Here is a 16,726-nt window from a genome sequence, read left to right on the forward strand (position 1 = left end):
TACCAAAGCACAGCAGTAGCAACTGTTCTAGGGCAGTCATTCTTATGTCAGATGGTGCCGTAAGAAATCTTTATCCAAATTAATATGAATAAAAGAAAAACTAATAAAAATATGATACTTGGCAATGGTTTTGACTAACTAAACAACTGAAAGGATGAAATAACACGTGCTTCCATTGCCACTGAATTCCTCATGATATATCTATAAATGGTTACTACCAACACCCACGTTCCACAAGAATACAACTTCACCTATAATCAAACAGCTTTGAAAGAAAGAACAGAAAGGGAACGGGAAAAGACAAAAATGTCCATATGACTGTCCTCTCACTTCTGACTGCCAGCCTCAGTAGGTTCGACAACCTCAGCTTCTACAGTTTCTGGGATATGGGGCTGCGCTACAGTGGACTGGAACTGATCAGGAGTCGACCATTTACCTGTAAGAGCCATACCCATCATCTCGTATATCTTCCCTCCAAGTTGTGCTGGATTATCAGGCTGCACGCCAACAACCAGTCAAAAGATACGACTTAAGGACTTCACAAAGGAAACTCAAACGACATTCTTAATAATAATATCAAGCATGAGCTCACCGTAAAACCACTGGAAACCAAAGCTGCATCATACAAAAGATCGATAGCTCTGAGGGCATCTTCATCATTGGGATTCGTTTTATATGCAGCCTGAAAATACCCATTTGATTGCGTTATCATAATTTCAATTTGTAATCATGACGAAGAAATGGAAATTGTCCATTTATCTTACATCCAAATTCCTGATAATGGCATGGTCAGGGTTGATCTCAAACACCCTTCTGCTCCTCATGAATTCCAAGCCGGATGCATCACCCATACTCTGTGCCTTCATCAGCCTGCAACAAGTTTGGTTACATGCTGCACATTGTTACTTAAACGTTCAAAATACACGATCAATCTAAGAAAAGAGGACAACCTTTCCATGTTTGCAGACCAACCAAATTTCCCAGACACCAGAACACAAGGTGAAGAGCTAAGTCGGTTTGAAATTTGCACACTTGCAACTTTTTCTCCCAGTCGCTTCTTGATCCAGTCACATGTTTGGCCAAATTCCTGCTTCATTTCTTTTTCCTTTTCCTCATTCTTATCACCTAAAGAAACAACAAATGGGTAATAAACTTGAACAATAAAAAACAAAGCTATTCACACCATTGTAGACAGTAAGATTTGCCAGAGAGAGACTGAGAAATATTTGGTAAACTAAACGCGAGTGTTTGTCTAATCAAATTATTGAGAGGAAGTTTAGAGAAGAAAGAAGTTAAACCTAGATCCAAGTCTTCTTTGCTAATGTCAACAAAATTCTTTTCCTTGTATGATTTAAGGTTTTGAATGGCAACCTCATCTATTGGATCCACCAAAAACAGAACCTGAAAAATTACACAACAAAAAACACCAATATACGTATTAACCGATAGAAATAAGTACTTAAAAGATACAAAGTTGTAAACTCTAAAAAGAAAACAAAGATTACTTCAAGATCCTTCTCCTCAAGTTTCTCTAAGAAAGGGGTGTTCTTCGCACTAGTCACACTGTCAGAAGCAATATAATAAATATCCTTTTGATCAGGTTTCATGTTCTCCACATATTCATCCAAGCCAATCAGTTCTTCCTCACTTTGGGATGAGAAAAAGCGAAGCAATGGAGCAATACGTTTGTGATTCTCACGGTCTTCAATGCAACCCAATTTCAAGTGTTTGCCAAAGTTCTCCCAGAATTTTTCATAATCCTGCATACAGAACAAGTCATCTGGTAAACTACTAACAAAAAGACCACCCTTTTATCAAGAGCAGTTATATAAAAAGAGACCTAAAATAAATGATAATATATATATATATATATATATATATATATATATATATATATAATGTTGATACTCCTACACCTAAATTTTTCCTAGCTACCCTATAACTTCAAAAATAATAAAAGAAAACTGTGTATACAATGAACAATTTTCAGAATAATAATATACCTCTCTGTTCTCACTCATGGATATTCCCAGAATCATGTCAAAAGCTTTCCGAACTAAACGTTTCCTCATAATCCGCACCTTCAAGCATTACAGAAAAAATTAAGGCATAACTGGTATGATAAAATAGAGATCCAGATGTAAACATCAAGCTTATTCACATTGCCCTATCTACTTACTATGCGGCTCTCTTGAAGAATTTCACGTGACACATTAAGTGGGAGGTCATTTGAGTCAACAACACCTTTGACAAAGCTCAAGTATCGAGGGAACTGTTCAACAAACACATAAGCCCACGATAATACAATTTTGATAATAGCAACCAGATACTCGAGGTTGTAGAATGTAGATAGCAAAATGCTTATACCAGTTCTCCATCAAAGTCATCTGAAATGAACACTCTCTTCACATAAAGTCTTATATTCTTGGTCTTGGGATTGATTATGTCATCCTTCCCTGAGGGAGCAAAGGCTGGAACGAAAAGTATAGATCTAAATTCTACTTCACCCTGAAATAACAACCATCACGTGTCAATAAAAATAACCACCACAATTATTATCTGTAAGACTATGAACCTCCCCGGAATATGGTGAAAAATTGACATTATCAATCTAGTTTTTCAGCCAAACTCTGAATTTTCATTAACAAATAAAGGTATCCATTATGCACAACAAGGTGGCACTTGAGACCATAAAATCCTTACCTCTGTGGTAAAGTGTGAGGATGCTAATGGCTCCAAGTATTCATTAAAAGTTTTCTTGTAGAATTCATTGTACTCCTCTTTAGTGACTTCTTTAGGATTGCGGAGCTGCAAAAATAAAGTAATTCCACTTCATTCAAGTAATAATTTTCTAAAATATTTGAGTGCAACTCATGAAATTGGAAATCATAAAACTCACCCAGATTGGTTGGGTCTCATTTGTCAGCTCCCAATCCCAGTACTTCTCAACAACAGTTTTAGTTTTCTTCTTTTTCTGTCATGACAATGTGTCAAAGTCACTAGTGTATGTTACCTCAGTCTTCCTTTGCAGAAGGTACACAATTACACATTCACATCAATGAAAACACTGGATACAGCACATACGCAGAACAATCAGAATGTTACCTCAGTCTTCCCATCTTGATCATCCTTTTTAGCTTCCTCCGTATCCTCCTCAACTTCCACCTAGAATGAGAACAAAATTCATTTAAAACTAAAGAAGTCAATACTAAAATAAAATCCAGTGGATGATGAAATTAACTCGAGAAGTAATATCATCATAGATAGTGCCATCAAACTGAAAAGATCTATGTTAAATTGCCATACTTCTTTGGTGAATCCCTTTTCCTGCCAAGTGTATATTGGGAACGAGACAAATTGTGAATAGTTTTTCACAAGCTTTTCAATACGCTCTGGATGAGCAAAACCTTTGTCATCCCTCTGAAAGGTAGCAATGGGCATAATAAAATCACTTTTGTAAGATCGGGGAAAAAGAAAACTAAAATAATTACTTAATGTTAAAAAAAAGATGATTACCAACATACCTTGAGATAAAGAGTAAGACGAGTTCCTCTTGGAATCAGCTTCTCAGGATCTGTTTCCTCAGTTATGGTATATGAGCTAGCATTTGCCTCTCCTTCCCAGATGTATTGCTTATCAGATTTTGGACTCTTAGTCGAGACAACCACCTTCAAACAACACAAATTGATATAACTACCAAATTAAACAAAAAATAAAAGACCATGACATATTTACTTTTACACAAATTCATACCCGATCAGAAACCAGGAAAGCAGAATAAAATCCCACACCAAACTGCCCAATTAAGTTGTTGTCACCACCAGCATCCTTGCTATCCTTTTAAAAGATAGACATTTGTCAGAAGGTAATATACATGAATTAGAAAGCAAATAAAGATGATAAAATCTTAAAGCATATATCAAAAGAAGTTAAGACCTTCAGAGCCTTCAAAAACTTTGCAGTTCCACTTTGAGCAATAGTTCCAAGGCAATCAACTAGCTCTTGCCTAGTCATACCAATGCCTGTATCACTGCATATAACATATGTTGCAGCACCAACTGAGATTATAATAGTATATTAAATATAAAATCAAAGTTATTTCTCTTACGTAATAGATATGATCCCATTATCCTTATCAGTTTGAATTCGGATATCAAAATCAACTGCATCCTTCAACAGTCCAGGCTCTGTTACACTCAGAAATCGCAGCTTATCCAAAGCATCACTTGCATTGCTGTACATAAAAATATATAGATTAGCAGATTGGGCAACACGCAGTTACATACATAACTCCCTTCTTAAAAATAGTCTCCTAAAAGGTTGAAGGACAAGCTTGAATAATTTATTCAAAACAGATCCTGAAAGTAATTGTAGTATATCTGCATGAAATCACTTGCCACAACCAGGACATACCCTTAAATGCAATTGTTAGTATAACATTAATTAATATAGATAAATGTATTCACACCATCTAAACACAAATGCTCTAACAACATAATTCTATATAGGATCACCAGCAAAAACGAACCAAGTCTACTTCAGCCAAAAAGGGTTTCCAGACAATAAATATGCAAATAGTAGTAGTACCAAAAAAAATCTACAACTATGAAAGAGCATACCTAATAAGTTCCCTAAGAAACACTTCTTTGTTACTGTATAAACTGTTAACAATGAGGTCCATGAGCCGACTAACCTGCCAATGATGCATATTATCCAAAGTTAAGCTCAAGGAAAACCATACAAATGAACTAGAAACCATACAACATGAAAAACAGCCGTACCTCAGCTTGGTATTCATATCTCTCGGCTGGTGTGGAACTAGAAGCAGAAGATTCTGCAGCAGTTGATTCACATCGTCTACCCAAGAACAAATCTCTTCTCAAGTTTGGATGATTTTCAGATTCAATTGTGCTGGACTTGTCCGTGCCCAGAATAGAAAACCATCTAGCTTGGGTGTCCTTCTCACTCACCTGCTCCTCGCAAGCAAAACAAAAGGGACACACAAAAGCCGACAATATTTCAAAATGGTTGCAACACGTGTTTGTTATCTCACGAACATCAGATAAACTAACACTACATAATATACTAAAGTTTCTATAAATATAGTACGTCTGTCCAAAATATTATAAAAACAAACAGAATCACTGACCGAAAAATATCGACCTGGTTACTGAAGCAAATGAGGAATGAATAGCAAGCTAGGGATTATGAAATTAAAAATCAAACCGAAGAGCAATTCATAAAGGGAGAAAGATGAACTAAATGGACACCTTAGTTAACTGAGAAGAGGAAATGGGAGCAACCACGTCCCTTCGAAGTGCGCCGCCATAGCGCAACAAGGCGGAGACGGAAGAAGAACGAGCAGTGGTGGAGAGTCTGTGCATAGTGAATTGATGAGAGAAAGAAGAGGTGAGAGAAGAAGATTGTAGCCACAAGCACGACAGAGGGATTCGTTAAGCAGGGAAATGGTAGGGTTTTAGAAGGGTTTTGAATTGGTTGTGTTCATCAAAATATGGAGTTCGAAGCTTCTGGATACTACTAGTTCCGACAAATTCCTCTAAGTTATTTCCGTTTTTGGGGTTTTTGACCGGTTTTTTTTTTAAATTTATATTTATATTATTATAAGAAAAACATCTTTAACTAATTTTTTTGTCATCTTTTAATTAAAAAAATTTAATATTATAACTAACAACAATATACATTATATTTTTATTACATGAAGAAATAAATTTTATTATTTCTATGAATAATTAATTAAAAAGACAAAAATGAAATTATTTAAAAAAACATATATAATTTATGAAAACGGTATTAAATAAACTATGTAACCAAAAATAAATTATTTAATTAAATTTAATTAAAATATATTTAGTTATTTATTTTTATTAAAAAAATTATTTTTATTTATGAAATAGTAAAATCATCTAATTAAAATATAATACAAAATGAAGTTATTGTGTCTCCTCTTTGTAATGAAATGATATTGATAAATAAACAAATATTTATTTAATAAAATTAAATTATGTAAATAATAATTTATTTCTTTAGTAAAATAAATAATGACTAATCTTTCTCTATTTCAAAATATTTAAATAATTCTTCCTTTTAGAACTAAATGTTGAATACTTTTATTTTATTTTTACAAAACTATACATATATAATTTTTAAATTATATTATTTTTCTAATTTCAATCACTACTTTATAAAAATAATAAAATTAAATATTTTTAACATTTTTTGTTTTAAAATAATAAAAATATAAATACATGTTTGCGAAGTCCATATTATAATAGTAATATGAGAACAAATATTCTATGTAATGATGGTGTAAAACTAGTGTGTAATGTTAGTTATTGTTGCCAATCATCAAAATAAAAAATTATTATTTTATAAACGGAAACTTTCATCAATTTTCTGTCATAGCTTAGACATGAAAATCATTCTCCTTAAATGAAATCAAAATTATAAGAGAGATAATTATATCAATATTGATAAATGGTGTTATTTGATGGTTGTCTTAGTAAAACGACAAACATAAATAGTATTATAAAAAAAATAACAATCTTTTTGCTCTCTCATCAATGAAGAAAAGAAGAAAAATAAATAAAAAATTGAAAATTTTGAGTGGAGTTGGATATATCTTTTAGACATATCTCTTAAAAAACAAAGAGAAAAATAATTTATGAAAATCCTTGAAATTTGTAATTAATTGCTTAAAGATTATCCACATTCTTTCATTAAAGAAATCGTCATAAATAAATATATATTTACACTTTTCCTAGTGAAAATTGTTTCGAACTCAAAAATATTGTCGAATGTTTAAAAAAAAATTCATTAGAAATCAACGTTATGGCATGTAGTATATTTTCTGTATTCAATATTATGAGAAATAAGTTCAATAAGCCACCTTGAGATACTGCCAAATACATAAAGAGCATAATATAACTGTCGTGTTTGTGTGTCTGAATATATAAGTGCGTGATTTGATATTTGAGTACAGTATGATGCATCCATGTCTTTGCATATTTCATACAAATTATTTTTATATATATAGCAATTTTTTAAGTTTTAAATATTAACAAATATATAATGAGCCTTAAAAATAAAAGTTTTTTTTTATAATTTCAATGAAATGCAGAAATATTGGACTAATATAAAGGGATCAAATTTCCAATCTTACACTAGATTAGTCATATCAGTATGAGTTAGACCATAACTCATATTGTATATCATTTTTTCGAAAAAACAATTTAACATTCGATGAAAACAAGAATCTGTGAATTAACTACGGAATAATAAGTTATGTCTTTGAGAACATGCAACCCCAAAATTCAATTTTCTGGCCTATGAAAACGAATTACACAAGTTATTCACATACTTTCGAGGAAAAAAAAGAAGCATAACTGATACAAATCCTCCTTGATTACTGATACAAAAAGATGCAGAACACAGGGTTATTATTATACATCTATATAGGTACCAGGGAAGCAGAGACAAGTAGTAGTAGTAGTAAACATATTTATTTACAGATGAAGAGAAGTATCAACGTCTGAGGTATCAAAATTTCTTGATGTTGGTGATCCCTGAGGCCATAGATTGGAGGAAGGTGGTGGTTTCGTGTTCATGGTGTTGTGATCGCCTTGTGTGGAGAAGTTGAGGCCAAGAGAAAGAGAATCATGGAGAATTGGCCTATGTAGAGGAGGCACCATTCTTGGTTGTTGTTGTTGTTGAGAGTTCTGTGATGAGGGGTTCTGCATAATAGATGATGAAGTGTTCTCAGATGATAAGAGTTTAAGGAGTTGTTTGCCCTCTCTTCTTTCTTTGACCTTCTCCAACTGTCTAAACCTTTCTTGAAGAAGAGCAATGGAGGAGTTCACAGTGGTAGTAGGATCATTACCTTGCCTACCCATTTGGCAGTGAGTAAAAAATGAAGTTGGGGTGTTCTTTATATTTTGGTAGGGTTTGGCATGGAGTGGGTTGGAAGTGGTATACAATACAAGGGAGTGCATGTATAGGAGATAATCATTTTTAGCTGTTCATAGTTTATTTTTTTCGTTTGGGTGCATGTTACTGATTCCTGATGATAGCAACAGAGATTAGAATCGACTGGTGTTGGAGAAGATGCCAAGGAGAAAAATGGTGAAAGTTAGTATAGGGAAAAGCAGGGTCGCTGGATGTGTGGCCAAAGGGACTTTTTGAAGGAGGAAAAGGGTGAGAGGTAGAGTCCAAAATGATGATGCTCAGTAGCATTTGGAAGGGAGTATTGTGGAGAATAAATGGTTAGGTAATGCAATGCTTATCTGGGCTTGTCAATTTTAGCCACTGTTTTCTTAGGAGAAGATGGTACTTCTTTGTTTGATCTTGTTGCTATAATTCCCCCTTTTTAATACCCTTTAACTGTTGAATGTGCTATTCTTGTTTTGGAGCTGGAAGGAGAGTGTCGTGCTGTGCACAAGAGACAAAAGGAATAGAGAAGGAATATTTTTGGACTTTGCCATCAATGATTAAATTAGTCCTAATGTAGTGTTCATGAAGGAAAGACATAGGACCAACTCACTCTACCGTGTAACAATAAGCCTTCTTTAACTATACCCTCTAGCTACTTTTAGATTGTAGATTTAGTTCTAATTCATTTCCACAAATTTTTCTTGTGGATTCTGGATTGATGGAATGCCATAAAGGTTACTTTCGTCTAATTTGAACGTGACAAGTTTCTAGCTTCATGCTCACTGCCTGGGTTTCTTACATATTTGATTGTTCTGCTTTCTCTAATGTTGAATGTACGTTTGAGAAAAAGTTGCTCTTCAGTAGCTCCATCTCCATTTAGTGTATTGGAAAACGCAAATTGACGTTTGAAAGCTTTCAATACAACCCTAATACACCCTCAATGTGAACAAGTTCAGTGGAACTAACAGTGTATATCCATGATGAGATTAACTTTAAAGATGGGATATTTTATGCAATTTGAATGGTTGTGGACCAGTAGAGTGTCAACTTGGTGCTATGTCTTAGCATAGATTAGTGATTTGTTAAATGATTTTATATGGGTTGATTTGACTTGTAAACTTGGCTAAAACGAGTAGGCTAAGTGTTAGAAGACAAGCAATGCAATGATTGTGTCGCTTAAATTTGAGTAGCAATTAAAACACGAGTACTAAGATGGCTAGTTTAGTTGGATGCTAAAGGAGGATATAGAACTTCACTTAACTTTTAACTGTATATAACTTTGTGAATTATAATATAATATGTATATATGTTGGGAAAATATATTTTAAATTGCATTGTAGTAGAAGAAAAATCCCCTTAAATCGAGAACTTTGATACAATACGAGAATAGAGAAACAATATTTATTTTCTAAATATTGATAGTAGGTTTTTCACTCAGAAGAGTGATCTATTTATAATAATAAAATAATACAATGATAACAAAATAACTACTACTATTTTCAGGAGAACTACTTCTAAGGATACATTGAACTTAACTAAACACGACAACTATGCTTGTTAGAAAAGTAACAATCATTAAATGCTCCTATTTTCAATAGAATGATACAGTAAGGGGTGTTTAAACTGTTGTAGGATCGTTGATCACACCCAGAAAGTCATCTTTTATGGTACCTATGCAGAACTGCAAAAAGAAAAAAATATGCATTATTAGAAAAACGGGTTCTAGAACACATTGAAACTGTAAATCAGATAAACATTCAATATCCAAAATGTAAAAGCGATTTGTATCACTGTACTTTTCATTTTAAAACTGAACAGTGTCACAGCTCATATCTATAGCCATACAACCAAAGGGAAGGAAAACATGGGCTAAGCATGTGCAGTAGTATTAAAACTTCATTAGCCAGCATGAATCCTTGTATCATATACTTGCTAAAACTGACATTAGGCTGAAAGGCATGTCAAGAGTTATTTGAAGACATCATCAAACATGGCATACAAGATAATCATGGAAGGAACAATTCAGTCAACAGGTAAGGCAAACAATGTGGTAAAAGTATCATCATTCTCGTTGCATGCAGCAACTGGAGAATTTGTGATTTCAATTTTCTCAACTTTTGCGAGTCACAACGATCAAGATTTTAGAAATGAAGTAAAGCTGCACCATGGAACTGTCACGATTCTTGCATACCAAAGAAATATGTCAAATTTATAATTTCCTCAGGGTAGCTAGAACTTTGCAAATAACTTTTGAAATGGATGAAGTTCAATAGTGATTATAGAGTTGCCAAAACAGTAAATTACAAGCAAACCAAGTAAAAACTACCATCCTAGAGATGTAAACATATAACGGCTTTCATGATATGCACAAATACTACTGCTAAGCCAGTGCATGAGCTAAAATTAAAATTAGCAAAAAACAGTGGCTCTTTTGGGAAGAATTCAAAATAGTGTAGAAAATTTGCAGAGAAACAAAAAGCTACATCTGCTACAGAGCTAAAATGCTTTTCGATTTATTCAAATTTCTCAAAGCACAATTTTGGATAAAGCTGATGGATCTTGACAGTATTCAAAAAAATAAAGTAAAAAACATGATATACATATACATATATACATACACATATATTCATACATACATACACATATATATTCTTACAATTTCAGTAGCATCCACTCGAGTCCCTATTATCTTTAGTCTCACTTCACTGTCCTTTTGAATCTTAACCTGCAAAAGACAAAATTGATAGTAAAAATAATCATAAGATGAAAAACAAATGACAATAAATAAAAAAGAGACTTCTCTACTGTTTTACATTATGGAAGTTATAAATGATACATACTGATCCATCTGAAGTAGTGTAATTTGGCATGTCTCCAGACTGGAACTCCATATCATCCGGAATCAACTAATAGGGAAGATAAAAAGGTATCTTAATAAACAAAAATTATATAAAAATGTACGAGTAACAAGATAAAACTTTTTCATTGCAATGAAATGACAGAGTCTATGTTAAATTAATTTTAAGAAAATAGAAAAGGAACAGAAAATAATCCTTGGTAATTCTAAAAACAGCAGAGATATAACTATTTGAGAAGGTAAAACAAAGAGAGTTCGTTGAGATCTAGAATTTAAGATGGTTTGCATGTCTACAATCACCACAGTATAAATTAAACTATGTAGTAGTAGCAAATAGCAAATAATAAATGAAAATACAATTTTAGTGTTCAAAATTAAAAACTAGGATAATATTCCAATAAAAAACACATCTTTACTATTCAAAATGAAGAACAATACTAACAACCTTTTAGATATAACATGTAGATAATAAAGACCATTTCTCCGATTATTGAAGACAAACTTACGTGGTTTGAAACAAAGATTTGGACCGGTCCAGCTTCACCAAAAAATCCCATCTGTACAAATATAGCTCAACAGTCATAAACTACAATCTCCACATATTAGAGTTACATAGTTTAATTACCCTAAAGAGAAAAGAATTGCATAAACCTTGTTCACCATGGTAACAACAGCTTCTACGATCTCCCCCTTAAATGGTCTGAAGACAACACACTGGTACTTAACAGGAAATGTCACAAACCCTGTACCATCACGAATTAACCCTTTCCCTACGTTTTCAATCCCTGTAACTGCCACCACAAATCCATGTCGACCACTGCATAATAGTTGAAAATCCAAATCCAAATGTTATATTCATCCAAGGTTCAAATCAGTCACTTACGGATAAATACTTTTCTCTGATCTAAATTATATAATGTTCAATCAAATGTACAACAAAATTTACTATAATAACTTGTATAACTGGGTAAAACTACAACATGCCATTTTCAACCACTATTTTCGAATGCCCCCATAAGGGGAATCACCTGCAAGTGCCTTCCACGTCTTTCATTAATTTGGAAACAAGATTATCACGAAGGTTACGACCAAAGTATCGTGGATGCAGCTGCATATTTCGCTCCAGCACTATGTGGAAAAACATTTTCCCGTCACTTCTTTTGCCTCCCTTCTTGCCCAATCTGGTCCGTTACTACTGCCAGAAAAACACAGAATAAGATGGGATTTCGAAAATACAATCGAAAAAGATAAAACTGAAACGCATTCAATCGAATGGGCATAACGCATCTAGGAATTGGCAACTCCGTGGGGGCGGGTCGGATACACTATTTCCGTCCAAAAATTTTACTGATTTGAACCCTGTAAACCTTTCTATTTTCAAAGTATCAATATTCTTATTTTTATATTTTTAATTTTAAATTAAGTTATTTGAAAAAAAAATAATATAAACTTAAATAAAAAATTAATTTAATCTAGATAAAAATAAATTATACCATAAAGGATAAATTTTAAAAAAATTCTAAAAAAAATTTAATTTTATATATCTAAATAGTATATATATATATATATATATATATATATATATATATATAAGATCATATTTTAAACCATTTTTTAATAATTAATATATGTCAACTTATTTATGTCTAAAATATTTAAATAAAATTTATTAATAATTTTTAACATTTTTTTTTCATTTCACACAATTAACTTTTGTTATTTAACTAAAAAAGGAATTTTACGTACTTTTTATTATGATATTCTTTTAATTTTATGCATTTTACGCAGAAGTTTAAAAAGATAAATAAATAAATTTGTTCAATAAAATATTTTCGAGTTTAACAAAACAATTCCTAATTATGTAACTTCTCATTTCTAATTATATTTTATCTAGTATATATATATATATATATATATATATATATATATATATATTTATTCAAAATAAAATTATCATTTTTTTACAAAGAATCAAACATACATTCAGAGCACACACATATATTATACAAATTATCACTATAATATTCGTATAACACATCGTAGATTAAAGATAATACAAACAGCAATAAGATAAGTTTATATATTATTTAAAATTATCATACAACTTATAAAATAAAAATTTATACAATCATTCATTTTCACACCTCAATCATTATTTAGTTAATATCGTTCAATAATCAAACCATTTAATCATCAAATATACTTGATTCTATTTTCATAAAACTCTTGCATTCAGTATTAGAAACTATATTTACTTTACTCACACAAGTCAGAACTATACAACTTATAAAATAAAAATTTACACAAACATACCTTTTCACATCTCAATTATCATTTAATTAATATCATTCAATAATCAAACCATTTAATCATCACATATACTTATCTATTTTCGAAAGATTCTTAAGTAAACTTAGACACTACATTTATTAAACAAAAAGCTACAAATCAGAATCAAATTATCCTCATATGAAAAATAAATCTCTTACAACCTATTAAATACCATTCTTTTTCATACTACACTCTAAATTATAAAAAAACTTTCATCAACTCTAATATTTTCTTTTATGTGAATCAAATATTAATAGAATCACAATAATCTCTTGTCAAATTTTTATTCAATACCTAACTTTTATTGTAATATTTCCTTATTTTATTAAAAAATTATTTTTATAGATCATCGTTCATCATGAAAATGTGAAAAATAAACAAAATCGACTGATAAAATTTACTGATTACTCATTAGCACAAATATATAAAGAAGAAGACAATAATTATGAATGAAATTGTTAAAAAACAAAGTACTCTTGCGCATGATTTGGTCTCCCAAAGAAATGTCAGATTTAAAACACAGTTTAAATTCTATGCTATTTGCATTCTTTCCAAACGAGCTAAGAAAGTGTAGGCTGTTCTCTTCTTTAGAAATCATAGTTTCAATCCTCTTTCACTGACTACAATATTGAAGCATTTAGATAACAGAAAGATTCATTCTTTTATTGCTTTAATCTCAGCTTTGAATGCGATGGTGTACTTGGTACACATGGTTTTAATGTATGAACCAGTTAACATTTTGGAAAAGTTTGTTCAGTTCAGGCTATGAGGAAAATAGAAAACCATATAATTAACAAACACTAGTCAAGAGTTTGATATTTCAGAGATCCAAATTTGTAATATATAACTGTTCTCATACAGATTCTTCTGCTACACGCTGTGTAGTTACATCAGTGAAATTTGAGTTAAACACAAGGGAAAAACTGCAAATATGAGCAGAAGATTGCATTGCATTGCATCCAAGAAGGCACAAGTTGACATGCTCATTGTCCAGGGACGAAGTTGGTGGCATAAGCCCAAGCATTGTTGGCAACAGGGTCAGCAACATGGTCGTAAAGGTTCTGAATAGGGCCCTTGCCAGTGACAATGGCCTGAACAAAGAAACCAAACATGGAGAACATAGCCAAGCGACCATTCTTGAGTTCCTTGACCTTCAACTCAGCAAATGCATCAGGGTCATCAGCAAGACCAAGAGGGTCAAAAGCACCACCAGGGTAGATAGGGTCTAACCCTTCACCAAGAGGTCCTCCACCGACTCTGTAACCTTCAACAAACCCCATAAGCACAACCTGCACAGCCCAGATGGCAAGAATGCTCTGAGCATGGATCAGGTTTGGGTTCCCCAAATAGTCAAGTCCTCCCTCAGAGAAGATCTGTGCACCAGCCTTGAACCACACTGCCTCACCGAATTTCACACCATTCTTCTCAAGAATCTCTGGGAAGGTGCATCCTAGAGCACCAAGCATGGCCCATCTGCTGTGAATCACCTCCAACTCACGGTTCCTGGCAAAGGTTTCAGGGTCAGCTGATAATCCAGCCGTGTCCCATCCGTAGTCACCAGGGAATTCACCGGTCAGGTATGATGGAATCTGGTCAGAAAATGGACCCAAGTACTTGGGACGGTCAGGGCCATACCTGTGTTCCACAATCACACCCAATGAAAAATCAGTCATTTTCTCAAACAGATAGAGCTAACACCCCACTTAGCACATAGTGTTGGACAATAGTTATCATGCTTGCATAATCACTGGTTTTCTAGTTAGCCCTGAGAGTTGTTCAGCACAGAATACAAATACAGTTCTATAGATGCTCTTGTGCTGTGTTCTTTTATCAGAATTAGAGTTTGACATTCAATGGAGACCCTTATAGGGTAAACTGGTGAGACAAAACAACACCAAAATCATGAAAGCATGGAATTGCATGTAAATTTAGTATTATTATACTAAAACTGATAACTAGTAATACCAGATACTAGCATTTTGTTGTATAACAAGAAGGTACATGGATGCAAGTGGAGCACTTACCAAATGCTCTGAGGAGCACTTTTGACGGTGCGGCGCATGTTGGTGCGACCTTGGCCGGAGCCACCGGTCTTGCGGACGAGCTCATTGACCTGCTTCAGAGCTGTTTGACCAGCGAATGCTGATTGCTGGAAAGCAGTGGTGGCCATGGCTGTGTTGTGTGGTTAAAGGTCTCTTCTTTCTTTGGTTTTGTGAGTGTGTTGTGGAGAATGAAGAAGGGTACTACAAATGTTTATAGAAGGGTGGCATGATATTGTGGATGAGGATATGCACAACTCAGCAACACTTCATTGGTTCTGGATATGGATGTGGATTCTCATGCTGATATTTTGTGCTGCTAAACTGTCTCTGCTTCTGCCACGTGGATGCAAAGATCTTCTTCCATAGATGTTTTCGAGAGGGCTAATGTAAGCCACAGAAAAAGGGCCCACCAAAGTCTAAGAAATCAAAATTAAAAATATCAACTTGAAATTGCAGATAGTTTGGGTTGGGTTCATTCTACAGTGCAAACCCGTGACCCATCACATTCTTTTTCTTCTTTTCTTTTCAAACAAAAAAACAAACAGTTGGTGTTCCTGAGAATCTGAAACCACACACAGAATACTCGGCTACCAAGAACTCATGGTGGCAGCTCATCTTTGCTACATTACAAATTTGGTTTATGTGGGAACTAAATTCTAAAATAAGTTGTAATAATTAGATGAGAATTAGAAAAAACAATTAAAGCACACCAAATAAGGTTAAAAACATCACCAATACTGTAACAAAGTTTCTGTTTAAACCTTCAATACAAAAACCCTTTCAAAAGTTATCGTAAAATAAAGTTGTGATGAAATATTTTATCAATTATTTCAATGATATTCGCTATTTTAACTATTAATTTAGTAAATTTAAAATATAGTAAGAAACTGAGAATGAGTTTAAGATAGACAAATTAAAATCAACATAATTGCCATGGAAACATCACTTAAAACATTTACTATTTTTTAGGAGTTTGACTTCCGGGTTACTCACTTGTCGAGATGTAATATTACGAACTGTGAAAACGGGTCATCCGGTGTGACCTTATCCGGCTCATCACAGGTTGGTCACTTAGTGAGCCCATCTAACCCGACTCATTTATTAACGAGTCAGAAAAATTTGAACCCGTCCTGATCCACCACAGGTTGGTAGATAAATGGGTTGACTCACTAGCTCACTTAATTACAATTTTTTTTTAAATAAATTTTTTTCAGAAACTTTCTATAATTCAAATCTAAACAAGTTTCACTCCCAACAACATGGGTGTTTTAATTAATTATGAAAGTAAGGAATTTAAATAATTTTTTCAAGAAAAAAAATAATAAATATTTTTTATAAAATTAAAATTAAATTTTAATAAAATAAAATTGGATAGGTAGGCCAACCCGACCCACCACGGATTCAACCCGCATAAGCCAGGTTTAAATGAGTCGGGTTGAAATCTGACCCACATAGAAAAATACAATTTTTTCAAACCCAATCCAGCTCGAATATATGGTGAACCCATAGAATGTGACCATTTTGACAGCTCTATATATTACAATACCTG

The 16,726-nt window shown here is 32.9% G+C and overlaps 4 protein-coding genes across 4 annotated transcripts; all 4 read right to left on the reverse strand.

Annotated features, from left to right (window-relative positions):
* Window positions 1-147: 147 nt before the first annotated feature.
* On the reverse strand, window positions 148-5,551 carry LOC108338033 (heat shock protein 90-6, mitochondrial). The gene is made up of 20 exons (XM_017574687.2): window positions 5,271-5,551; window positions 4,782-4,970; window positions 4,620-4,693; window positions 4,109-4,234; window positions 3,937-4,030; window positions 3,754-3,837; window positions 3,525-3,668; window positions 3,307-3,420; window positions 3,106-3,165; window positions 2,900-2,974; window positions 2,704-2,808; window positions 2,368-2,508; window positions 2,180-2,272; window positions 2,004-2,081; window positions 1,506-1,760; window positions 1,299-1,401; window positions 951-1,125; window positions 765-870; window positions 593-682; window positions 148-497 (listed from the first exon to the last, which is right to left on the reverse strand). The coding sequence occupies exons 1-20, from the start codon at window positions 5,382-5,384 to the stop codon at window positions 327-329; spliced, it is 2,391 nt and encodes a 796-aa protein (XP_017430176.1). The 5' UTR covers window positions 5,385-5,551; the 3' UTR covers window positions 148-326.
* A 1,853-nt stretch (window positions 5,552-7,404) lies between these two features.
* LOC108338035 (uncharacterized) lies at window positions 7,405-8,145 on the reverse strand. The gene has a single exon (XM_017574689.2). It carries the CDS (start codon window positions 8,007-8,009, stop codon window positions 7,524-7,526), a length of 486 nt encoding a protein of 161 aa, XP_017430178.1. The 5' UTR covers window positions 8,010-8,145; the 3' UTR covers window positions 7,405-7,523.
* A 1,189-nt stretch (window positions 8,146-9,334) lies between these two features.
* Window positions 9,335-12,164, reverse strand: LOC108337580 (DNA-directed RNA polymerase II subunit RPB7). Its single transcript, XM_017574136.2, has 6 exons — window positions 11,833-12,164; window positions 11,456-11,621; window positions 11,311-11,361; window positions 10,788-10,853; window positions 10,604-10,672; window positions 9,335-9,628 (listed from the first exon to the last, which is right to left on the reverse strand). The coding sequence occupies exons 1-6, from the start codon at window positions 11,946-11,948 to the stop codon at window positions 9,566-9,568; spliced, it is 531 nt and encodes a 176-aa protein (XP_017429625.1). The 5' UTR covers window positions 11,949-12,164; the 3' UTR covers window positions 9,335-9,565.
* A 1,761-nt stretch (window positions 12,165-13,925) lies between these two features.
* LOC108338432 (chlorophyll a-b binding protein 215, chloroplastic) lies at window positions 13,926-15,388 on the reverse strand. Its single transcript, XM_017575310.2, has 2 exons — window positions 15,160-15,388; window positions 13,926-14,770 (listed from the first exon to the last, which is right to left on the reverse strand). Exons 1-2 carry the CDS (start codon window positions 15,303-15,305, stop codon window positions 14,119-14,121), a joined length of 798 nt encoding a protein of 265 aa, XP_017430799.1. The 5' UTR covers window positions 15,306-15,388; the 3' UTR covers window positions 13,926-14,118.
* Between the last annotated feature and the right edge of the window lie 1,338 nt (window positions 15,389-16,726).

This window comes from Vigna angularis, chromosome 7 (assembly GCF_016808095.1).
Source record: "Vigna angularis cultivar LongXiaoDou No.4 chromosome 7, ASM1680809v1, whole genome shotgun sequence".
In the NCBI taxonomy this organism is placed as follows: Eukaryota; Viridiplantae; Streptophyta; class Magnoliopsida; order Fabales; family Fabaceae; genus Vigna; species Vigna angularis.

Excerpts from the sequence above, each read along its gene's own strand:
- LOC108338033 (XM_017574687.2), bottom strand. The coding sequence starts at position 5,384 with ATGCACAGACTCTCCACCACTGCTCGTTCTTCTTCCGTCTCCGCCTTG. Across the intron at positions 4,031-4,108 it reads AATGGGATCATATCTATTAC|TGATACAGGCATTGGTATGA; the intron begins GTAAGAGAAATA and ends TGTTATATGCAG. Across the intron at positions 2,273-2,367 it reads ATGACTTTGATGGAGAACTG|TTCCCTCGATACTTGAGCTT; the intron begins GTATAAGCATTT and ends TTTGTTGAACAG.
- LOC108338035 (XM_017574689.2), bottom strand. The coding sequence starts at position 8,009 with ATGCACTCCCTTGTATTGTATACCACTTCCAACCCACTCCATGCCAAA.
- LOC108337580 (XM_017574136.2), bottom strand. The coding sequence starts at position 11,948 with ATGTTTTTCCACATAGTGCTGGAGCGAAATATGCAGCTGCATCCACGA. Across the intron at positions 11,622-11,832 it reads GACGTGGAAGGCACTTGCAG|TGGTCGACATGGATTTGTGG; the intron begins GTGATTCCCCTT and ends ACTATTATGCAG. Across the intron at positions 11,362-11,455 it reads TTGTTACCATGGTGAACAAG|ATGGGATTTTTTGGTGAAGC; the intron begins GTTTATGCAATT and ends ATATTTGTACAG.
- LOC108338432 (XM_017575310.2), bottom strand. The coding sequence starts at position 15,305 with ATGGCCACCACTGCTTTCCAGCAATCAGCATTCGCTGGTCAAACAGCT. Across the intron at positions 14,771-15,159 it reads AGTGCTCCTCAGAGCATTTG|GTATGGCCCTGACCGTCCCA; the intron begins GTAAGTGCTCCA and ends TGTGGAACACAG.